At 40.6% G+C, this 10,962-nt stretch overlaps 1 protein-coding gene across 1 annotated transcript; it reads left to right on the top strand.

Moving 5' to 3' along the window:
- Nucleotides 1–863: 863 nt before the first annotated feature.
- On the top strand, nt 864–2,147 carry LOC148969315 (stonustoxin subunit beta-like; the record flags this gene model as incomplete). The annotated part of the gene is made up of 2 exons (XM_089126784.1): nt 864–930; nt 1,448–2,147. Coding segments are annotated over 2 exons (585 nt in total), but the record flags the coding sequence as incomplete, so codon positions are not given.
- Nucleotides 2,148–10,962: the final 8,815 nt, after the last annotated feature.

Raw genomic sequence — 10,962 nt, 5'->3', positions numbered from 1 at the left:
GTGTCGGCACGTAACTAAAAGGGTACAACACCTGCAAGCAAAGCATTACCATAACACAGCAAGTGCTCTCCAAGCTAAGTAAATATTTAGAATATAAACTGTAAGAGCCATAAATCATTTTTCTTTATATAGATGTGGAATACATATTGTGTGCATTAAGCAATCAATAAATAATTAGCAGTGAATAATTTTATATGTGTAATATTATATTTTGTATTAACAATGATGTCATTTCCGGCAATGATGGTTAGTTTTTCTTGTGAAGCAATGTTGGAGCGACACAGTTTTTTGACTGTGCAGCTTTTTGACTTTCCAGTTAATTTTGTTATTGAACTTGACCGAAAAGAAGTTGCTGGACTATGGTATGTTATTCGAGTTCAAATTATGCTCAAACAAAGATGAATATCAAGATGGATTGCTATCACATAAACATATTTAGACGTATATTATCAGAAGGCAATGAGGAGGACTAAGATTTAGCCCCTCTTAAGTAGAAAGCAGCCTATGAAGTATGTTTCTTTTGTATCCAGTTTTCTGTGAGTATATCATGTGCATAGCTTGTGTTAACAAGTGTGTAACCATAACGGTTATAGTTGGACATACATACGCATTGTATTCATATTATCTTTTATTTTTTTTCTCCTTCAACCCAGTTCTCATGGTTTGAGGGTTGACATGATATGTTGGAGAAATAAACCCTTTATTTAAAAACAAGACATCGTGTTTCGTGTTGACTACTGGGCGAACTACAGTGTGTGTGTGTGACTACTGGAGGGAGCTACTGTGTGTGTGTGTGTGTGAGAGAGAGAGAGAGTGAGAGAGAGAGTTTGTCTAAAAGTGTGTGTGTGTTTACTGATTAACTGTCACTGTGTTTGTTTTGTAGTGGGGATCATGGAGGAGAGATAAGGATTAAAGCAGGACTACGAAAATGTATGTCTACACTCACACACTCACACAAACCATCATTTACACATACTCACACACACACTAAGGGGCAGAGCGATGTGTTGTCAAGGCTCGGCCCCCCTGCTGCCCCCCCCCCCCATCCCAACCTCAAGGCCCCACCCCCTGTCTGAGGAGGGGGGAAATAAATTTGATAATAAAAAAAACCTCCTGAACAGAAACGGTCTAAAAGAAGCTGAAATGTATGCATTATTATTTTTTGATAAAGTCATTTGTCCCTTACGCTACAAGCCTCATATTAGCGACATTGGGTCACGCCCCCATCAACAGTGCAAGACATTAAGTGCCTGCATTGTAAGGCAGAGCTTCTACTTGGAGTGTGAGTGTGATATCCCGGACGAGCCCCCAATTGTTACAAACCCTAACCCTGCACTTACTGATGTGTTTTCTCTCCATTAGATTCTCATCAGTTCACCCCCCCCCCCCCCCAAAAAAAAAAAAAACACACACACACACACTCACTGATGTGTTTTCTTTCCATCAGATTATCGTCAGTTCACTCTGGATCCAAACACAGTGAATAAAAACCTCCGTCTTTCTGAGAGGAACAGAGTGATTACTCACACTCACACAATCTACAGTCCGTATCCTGATCATCCAGACAGATTTAATAATCCTCAGGTGTTGTGTAGAGAGAGTGTGTGTGGACGCTGTTACTGGGAGATTGAGTGGAGCGGGATTGTGTGTATATCAGTGTCATATAAGAGCATCAGCAGTAAGGGATCGGGTAATGACTGTGTGTTTGGATTTAATGATCAGTCCTGGAGTTTGAACTGCTATTCCTCTGGTTACACACTTAGACATAATAACATAGCGACTATACTCCCTGTAAAGTCCATCAGCAGGAGAATAGGAGTGTATGTGGATCCCAGTGCAGGAACTCTGTCCTTCTACAGCGTCTCTGACACAACGAGCCTCATACACACAGTCCAGACCACATTCAAACACACACTCTATCCTGGGTTTATGGTTTATCCTACATCATCAGTGAAACTGTGTTGATGAGTGAGAACAGACTGTAGAGAGACTCTACCCATAATGCTTTGGGCCGCATGATAAACCAGCCACAGTGAGATGTTTTAGAGTCTCTTATTGTCTCTTGATTCCAGTAATACTACAGTAAAATAACATCAGAATAAATGTGTGTAATGAATCCTCATACAGACAGAAAGATCAGTGTGTGTGTGTGTGTGTGTGTGTGTGTCACGATCAGTGATAGTGTGTCTGTGCTTTTCTCAAACTATATTCAGATGTTATTGTAGTGTCACACAAATCATTTTTATTATTACTATCAAAATTATCTTTTAATTAAATGTATCATTCAATAAAACATGTTATTTGTTGTAAAATTGATACATGTCAATGTATTAAATGTGAAAAAAATAAACCCAAATGATCTGATCGTACTGTAAACACGTGATCAATTATAATAATAAAATCCAGTTTACTTTAAATAAACCTCCTGAACTGAACAGCATTTATAGACCTGGTGTTATTGTTAAAATGTCTCATCTTGAAATATTGGTCATTTTGCCAATCCCACAATGACATATAATATTAACATTTCTTTTTTAACCCTTGTGCATCCTTATGGACATTTTTGTCCTTTTCAGTTTTGTTTTTTTGATCACTTTGCCTGTGTTAAAGCTAACTGCAAAAAACTTGGCACAGGTGTGTATTTTTATTGGAATTTTACTATTTCACCGTCATTTTCTTAAAAAAATATTTTTTGCATTAGGTACAAAAAATACTCAACATTTTCCTGTTTTCTGGTTCGGCATACTATAGAGCCAACTGGATAAATTATGCAACAATATTTGTGTGGGTGTGTTGGTATGGATGTCAGAGTGTGGTTAGCATGTGGGTTACAAAAAATATGTGTGTGTGTGCGCATGTGTGTGTTTGTAATAATGAGAGAGAAAAACTGCAAATTCAAATCCAATCACTGTGAGCTCCAGTGGGGTTTTGCTGGCACCCAATGGGGAAAATATGTTACTACGGCCAAACAAACTGTTACCGAAAGCTCATTTTTTGAGATATCATCCTCAAATTTGGAACACAACCTATTTAGATTTATGGCTTTGATTTTATTGCAGTTTTGAGTTCAACCCGATTTATAAAATATATATTTTATGTAAAATATTTTTTATAAATAATTTTCATAAACTTCTAACTATATAACTTTTTTTGTATTTACTTATTATTATTTTTTTACTTCAGCAATAATCTGCAAAGGGTCTTCTTTAAAATGATACCAAACTTAAGTCTGTGCTCCAAAGCGTCACATTTTTATGACAGTTTTTTGACATGGACATTTTTGTCCTCTTTTTACCTATGTGTAACTTTTTTTAATTGATGCACAAGGGTTAAATCATCTACTGTTTTAACATGTATTTTTAACTTGTTAACTACAATTGTAGCTATTTGCATATTTCTAGCATAAATGGTTTCTGCACCCAAACATTACAGTTTTCCCTGTATAGTTGTATTGAGGATTGAGGAAGTGGCATAGTTGCAATCGTTGTCTGACGTGTGTTATGTGGGTAAGCTAATCACTCAATAAAAAATAGGCTCATGGTACAAATTACGTTTTGTTAGATGAGCTTGCTGAAATATTTCAAAAGAAGAAGAATCAAGAAGAGCTTCAGCAGGTAAGCTAGTCACATAATCAGTTGTTTGTTAGCAAAAAGAAAAATGTTACACTAGGCTACCTATTCATTAAAAAATGGAAAGTGTGCCATCCAACAAAGTCCTTTTAGGCAAGTCCTGCCACTCGGCCGCCATCTTGGCAACGCCTCTGGGCAGCTATTTCAGACTAACAAGACCAGGCTCCTATCTAAATGAATGGGCAGAGTCAGAACTACACTTTCACTGGTCACCAGGATTATTTTAGCTACGCGTTCACAGTATCTAATAGAATGTCAAAGTATAGTACCCATATAAGTATAGTCTGGCTATGTGTAAACCCACTTCTAGCCTAAATAACATGGCATTTTTTACAAAATAACTTGCGAGATGTAAGATATTCCATCATGTTAGCAAAGTCAACTGTAATTAAAGCTGCAAACAGCGATGGGCGGGCCCTCACACCTGTAGCACGTTGGGGTGTGAGGCGGCCGCATTGCATATTCTGGAGCTCAGCCGGTGCAGCTGTGAAATTGCTACACATCCAAATCACCCAAAAATTTACGTAAAATTCAAAATGGTCACTTCCTGTTCCCAGCAGGTGGCGCTTTGACTGTGGTCTAATTTTGGCATGTGCATGTGTTCAGGGCAGGACTGTTGTATAACGTATAAAATTTCGCTCAGGTCTGAGGATGTACACTGAAGTTACAACAACTTCCTGTTTCATGGCGAATCAGACGCCACGGACACGCCCACCGACGAAAACACGCAGATAGCACAACTTTACATCATCAATGCCTTTAGAAGGCACAGCAGAAATTTGAAGTCGATCCAACAAAATCCTTAGGAGGAGTTAGTTAAAGTACGTAATGAGTAAATCATCCAAAAATGGTGGAAAAACTAGAATGGGCCGACTTCCTGTTGAGTTTAGGGCATCGCTCCAAGAGACTTTTCTGTGCGTCTGGACATGGTAGATGTACCACAGAAATTTTGTACATGTCGGTCAAACATGCGGCGGGGGCTGCTTTGTTAAACGTCACTTCCTGTTGCCAGCAGGTGGCGCTATGACTGTGGGTGAATGTTGGCATGTAGATTTGTTCAGGGCGGGACTCTTGTCAAATGTGTAAAATTTCGTGCAGATCTGGGCATTTACAGCCAAGTTACTACAACTTCCTGTTTCATGGCGAATCATCGACGCCACGGACACGCCCATCGACGAAAACGCACAGATAGCACAACTTTACATCATCAATGCCTTTAGGAGGCACAGCAGAAATTTGAAATTTGAATCGCGGACTTCCTGTCAAGTTTAAGGTATGGGTTCTTGAGGCTTTTTTGTGCGTCTTGATATGATACACGTCCCCACCAAATTTCGTGCATGTAGGTTGAACGTGGACGAGGGGCTAATTTTTTCCAATTTCCTAGGTGGCGCTAGCGAGCCATTTTGTCACGCCCATCCTCGAAACCCACAAAATACGAAATTTTTCACCAGTCCTGACAGGCGTGCCAAATTTGGTGAGTTTTTGAGCATGTTGCGGCCCCGAAAATGGCGTTTACTTTGCAGAAAAAAGAAAAAATAAATAAATAAAGAAAAAAATAAATAATAATAATCCCAACAGTTTCAATAGGGCCTCGCACAGTTAGAGCTCGGGCCCTAAAAAAAAAAAGAATCCCAACAGTTTCAATAGGGCCTCGCACAGTTAGTGCTCGGTCCCTAAAAATAACCCTAACAGTTTCAAGAGGGTCCTCGCTCTATTAGTGTTCTGGCCCTAAAAATAATCCCAACAGTTTTAATAGGGCCTCGCACAGTTAGTGCTCGGGCCCTAATAATCCCAAGGAAAACAATAGGGCCTTCGCCCTTTCAGAGCTTGGGCCCTAATAAGCTTTTATAATAGATTTATTAGCTTAGAGAGGGAACATTGGCATGCAAGCTTTCAGTTAATTGCAACAAGAAAGATGACGTTACTCAGCATATAAAATGGGCATCATTCATGAAACTTTTGTAAATAAATTCAGAGCAATTTACATGTAAACTGTCCCAAAAACTCAAAATTAATTCACACTCACACATTTTATCTGATGTAATTTGTTTTTGTTAATGAATTTCAATTGTTCTATTCATAAACAGGGTGCCCATACAAGCTCATTCAAAATCAGCAAATTCCCCATTAATGAATTAGTACAATAACAGGAATTATGTGTTCGAGCTCTTCTCAGGTTTGGCTTCAGGATGCAGAAATTATTCAAGTAAAGTGTTAAATAAAATACAAATACTATTCCAAAGTATACTAGTAATAAAAAAGAAAACAGACTTGCTTGTTCATAAAGGGATTTTCTTTCTACATTTAAATAATTACCGAAATTCCTCAAATAAAAACCGGGCCTCTGATAGTGGCCGGGTGCGTGGTCAACGCGGACAAATAAAGGCCGGTATCAAATTAAGGCTGGGGGAAATTAGTGTGGATAATCTCCTGAATGCCTTTCATTGAAGAGATGTTACACATGTCCACTTCATGCGTGTTCTGTGATCTGATCGTGAAAATACCAGGTATAAACGCAAGAAGTGGCCAGGTGTAAACAGCCCATAATGTAAACGAACCTGACAGTCAAGCGGGTCTGGAGGCTTGAGGGTGGGTCTGCCACGGACTCCTTTGCTGTGTGGGGTGCATTCAAGTTCATCGTAACGTACAGCCAATGGATGGTAGAAATAGACGCAACACAGATATAATTTAGTGCTGCTAGTATAACTGTCTTTTCAACAACTTTATTGAAAACGAAATTGTCTTGAGGAGCATGGAACCCAGACGGAAATTTGATTTAGCTTTTTTTTAAATAAAGGCCTGCCTCTAATAAAAGCCTGCTTCAAATAAAAGCCTGGTCCTTTCTGCAGTTTAGGTAAATAAAGGATTTTATTTGAGGAATTACGGTAGTTACATTTTTATTTTATTTTTTATGTATATTCCAAATAAGGCAATTTTGGGAAGATTGAAACTGCCGGTGCATAAGTAGCCACTCACCTCGAGGCAGCATCAGTTATTTCAGTATCTCTCCATTGGCACAATTACAGCAGCATAATTTCTTGCCATCCATACTTGGCTTACAAGCTTGTTTACATTTTAAAAATACAAAAAAATTAACAAATTTGAATGTATATGATTGATTGTGTACTTGTGTTCATGAATGGGACCAATGATCAGTGTTAATGTTAATTCATTTTAAATTCAACAAGCAAAATGCCATATTGTTTCAGTTTGATACCAATTTCTTTTCTTTTTTGTGATGTGAACTATTATGATAAGCTGTCTGATTTTTGCATGTTTTGTTTTCATATGTATTAATCACGCTTTAGATCATCAAACATGATTATGCAGTTCAAGCAAGGGCTCAACTATTGTGGCCAACTGTGGGACACGGTGGAAAGGCACTGGAATGCCTTCAAGCCACTATTCACCTACAAAGAGGGACAACTTTCAAGGTTGTCCTTCCGAGGTCTTTTTAAAGTTGTCTGGAGTGAGGAGGTTTCCAACAGGCGGGAAGCAGAGGAGGGCACAATGTTTTCTCGGGAGTGTCTTCTCAGTTCAATTGAAGGTACTTTTACACAACATAGTTTTTAGCTAACTTCAAGGCTACTTCACCTACAAAATAAAAATTCTGTTGTCATTTACTTGGTGAACTTTTTATGGGTTTGGAAAATGCATGTCTGACTAAATGACAAAATGTTCATTTGGGTGAACTAATGAACAAACATATGAGCCTCCAAATATTTTAATTTGTTTGTTTGCTTGTTTGTGAACAACTGGGGTTCCTATAACTTTCTAAACATTAGGATTTGCTTATTTTCGGGGACTGTACATTCTCAATGTCAGTTAGATTGTGAAGTATTACTGCACTATGGCATATAACATTACAAATAATAGGCAATAAATTTGGCAATTCTTTGTGTTTAGGCCTAATTAATGTTTAGTACATTTAATAGATTACTCTTGAAAAGAAACTACTGAGAAATTAAACTGTATTTTTGTGATGTAACTTGTAATGTACAGAAAAACGGGTGCAGCTGACCTTTGAAGACCTCCTTACATTTGTCACTGGAGCAGATGCTGTGCCACCCACAGCAGCCTGAAATTCAATTTTATGACCAGGAGGTTGAATTAAAACGGTTTCCCTATGCCTCTACTTGTTCTACTGTGCTGTACCTGCCTAGAGGTAGCTCTTCTGAGGTTGAAATAATTTTAGAGGCAGTTCGTGGATCGGCAGGTTTTGGCAAAATTTAATTTGAACTCGTGTGATGCAATTCACTGTCAAATGTCTCAGTTCATCATCTCGTTATCGTCTCATATCGTCTTAGTTGTTGCAATGAGATTATTTTAACATTTATGAAGTTTCTCATTAAATGCATATTAATCTTCTTGAGAACCTATGGAAAATATGAAAAGTTTTTAGAAGAGACAAAGTGAACATTTATGAAGTTACTCAATAAATTAAATCACGCTCCGGATCACTGTTTCAAAATATCTGCGCTTCGGGATCTCGCAAAGCTTCGGAACGTCTGTTTCGCGTCAGCCATCCCTAGTTTTCCCCCCTTGTGGGTTTTTGCTTTGTGTTTGTTTTGTTTTTGTAATAAATTATCTTTTTTTTTTTGGGATGCACCGAAATGAAAATTCTTGGCTGAAACCGAAAACCGAAAAAGAGGAAACCAAGGCCGAAAACCGAAAGAAATTATGCCAATTATTAGTATCATGGCGTTTATGGCTATGACTGTCTACAAACTTTACTAAAATCAAGGCATTGCAATTGCATAATTTAATATAACATTTTCAAAGAATAAATCAATTACAAATTATGCAAATATATTTATTTAGCACAATGCACAGAATAAAATAAAACTCAAACTAAAATGTTTAAATTGACCCCACTAATGTGTACATTAAATAATAATCTACGTAATGGCCTGCAGAAAGGTTTTAAAATTAATTGTTCTCTCATAAAAACAAAGCCGAGCACGAACTTCTTACTCCATCACACCAGAACCCAGTTTACACGTCTAAATTAGTTGCTTATATTTTTAAAAAAAATGCATACAATAGCATAAAAAGCCTTTTTAATGAACAAAGGTGCATGTTTAATACAAATGTTCATGAAACTTAAAGAAATATGATTAGTGAAATTAGAAAATATTTAAGTGAGCATTAATTGAGTCGTATACATACATGTTCCCATATACATATTTTTTGTAATGTCACAAGTAATGATCTCAGGGTTTACTGGGTTTTAAATGATTATTTTTGTACTGGTGGTGGAATACTAAAAAATAAACAGTGTCATGTGTTTATCTTTCTTCTCAATAATTCCTGATGGTTAAAGGACATTTACTTGCGTGCCGTCATTTCAAGGAATAGTACAACGGCAAGCACATCAAGTATAAACGCCTCGACCGTTTGGAGAGGTGCGCACGTTGTCTGAGGAGACTAAGACTTCCGTCACCTCGCAGGTTCAGATATACTGAAATACGTCCACGCCGCAGACATGTTGCTTCAGACAACCTCGTGCAGGTCGCGGTTTCAGTTTGCGTCATCACAACATTTCGGATAAAAGTCTTTTGGCCACCAAAAATTATCGGCCAAAAATGGCCCAAAAGTGCATTTCCGTTTTTCGGCCGAAAATGTTCGGTGACCAAATATTCGGTGCATCCCTACATTTTTTCTGTACTTGAGTCCTCACCCCCCTTTTTTGTTGTAACTGTGCCCTGACAGAACGATCCGACCAAGATGAGGACTCAGCAGAGAAGAGGGGCCACGCCAGAGACACGTCACGTCTGTCCAGCCAGAGACGGTTCACGTGACAGAACGACTCTGTCACACGGAACTAGGTGATATGACTTTTAACATCTCTTCCCCAGCCACCGAGCAGGAAAGAAGAGAGTTTTTCAGGGGGACCCGATTGGTCAAATTTCGTGTAACCCGTGGAGGCCGCAGTGGAGGAGGTGGTCGAGACATGATTTACGTCCCGTCTGCCCAGTCAGAGACTGTTCACGTCACGTCTGCCCAGCGAGAGATTGTTCACATCCCGTCTGCCCAGTCAAAGACTGTTCACGTCCTGTCTGCCCAGTCAGAGACCGTTCACGTCACGTCTGCCCAGAAAGAGACTGTTCACGTCACGTCTGCCCAGTCAGAGACCCTTCACGTCCGGTCTGCCCAGTCAGAGATGGTTCACGTCATGTCTGCCCAGTCAGAGACTGTTCACGTTCCGTCTGTCCAGTCTGGTACAAGAGATGCCCATACGCGTGGCCGCCAAGGCTGTGCTAGACTATGTGGAGTGTCTGGCTCGGATCCTGAACATGCCAGTGGCTGCCGTTCCAGAGCCGGAGGCAGAGCCAGTGCCTGTTCCAGAGCTGGAGCCAATGTCTGGACCAGACCCAGTGTTTGTTTTTGTGTTTGTCTGTCCTTTTGACCATTTCTGTTCTAGTGACTGTTCCTGAGCCGGTGTCTGCAGTTCCTGAGCCGGTGGCTGCTGCTCCAGAGCCGAAGAAAGAGCCAGTGCCTGTTCCAGAGCCGGAGGCAGAGCCAGTGTTTGTTCCAGAGCCGGAGGCAGAGCCAATGTCTGTTTCAGAGCCAGTGTTTGTTCCTGTGTTTGTGTCTGTTCCTGTGGATGTTACTGTTCCTGAGCCGGTGTCTGTTCCTGTGGATGTTACTGTTCCTGAGCCGGTGTCTGTTCCTGAGCCGGTGTCTGTTCCTGTGGATGTTACTGTTCCCGAGCCGGTGTCTGTTCCTGTGGATGTTACTGTTCCTGAGCCGGTGTCTGTTCCTGAGCCGGTGTCTGTTCCTGTGGATGTTACTGTTCCCGAGCCGGTGTCTGTTCCCGAGCCGGTGTCTGTTCCTGTGGATGTTACTGTTCCCGAGCCGGTGTCTGTTCCTGTGGATGTTACTGTTCCTGAGCCGGTGTCTGTTCCTGTGGATGTTAATGTTCCTGAGCCGGTGTCTGTTCCTGAGCCGGTGTCTGTTCCTGAGCCAGTGTCTGTTCCTGTGGATGTTACTGTTCCTGAGCCGGTGTCTGTTCCTGAGCCGGTGTCTGTTCCTGAGCCAGTGTCTGTTCCTGTGGATGTTACTGTTCCTGAGCCGGTGTCTGTTCCTGTTGATGTTACTGTTCCCGAGCCGGTGTCTGGTCCTGAGAGGGCATCACCGCCCAGGCCGACCGAGGGGTCTTCGCCGCCCTGGCCGCCCGAGGGGTCTTCGCTGTCCGAGAGGTCTTCGCTGCCCTGGCCGCCCGATGGACTATCTGTTTCGCCCTGGCCGCCCGATGGACTCTTGCCCTGCGATAAGAGAGAAAAACTGGTCGGTAACCGTTGAGTTTCATACTCACCATTGTGTCCTATGT

Source organism: Pimephales promelas, chromosome 24, assembly GCF_988280905.1.
Source record: "Pimephales promelas chromosome 24, fPimPro1.hap1.1, whole genome shotgun sequence".
In the NCBI taxonomy this organism is placed as follows: domain Eukaryota; kingdom Metazoa; phylum Chordata; class Actinopteri; order Cypriniformes; family Leuciscidae; genus Pimephales; species Pimephales promelas.
The sequence above is the reverse complement of the archived record's forward strand: the minus strand, read 5'-3'. Positions and strand labels throughout refer to the sequence as shown.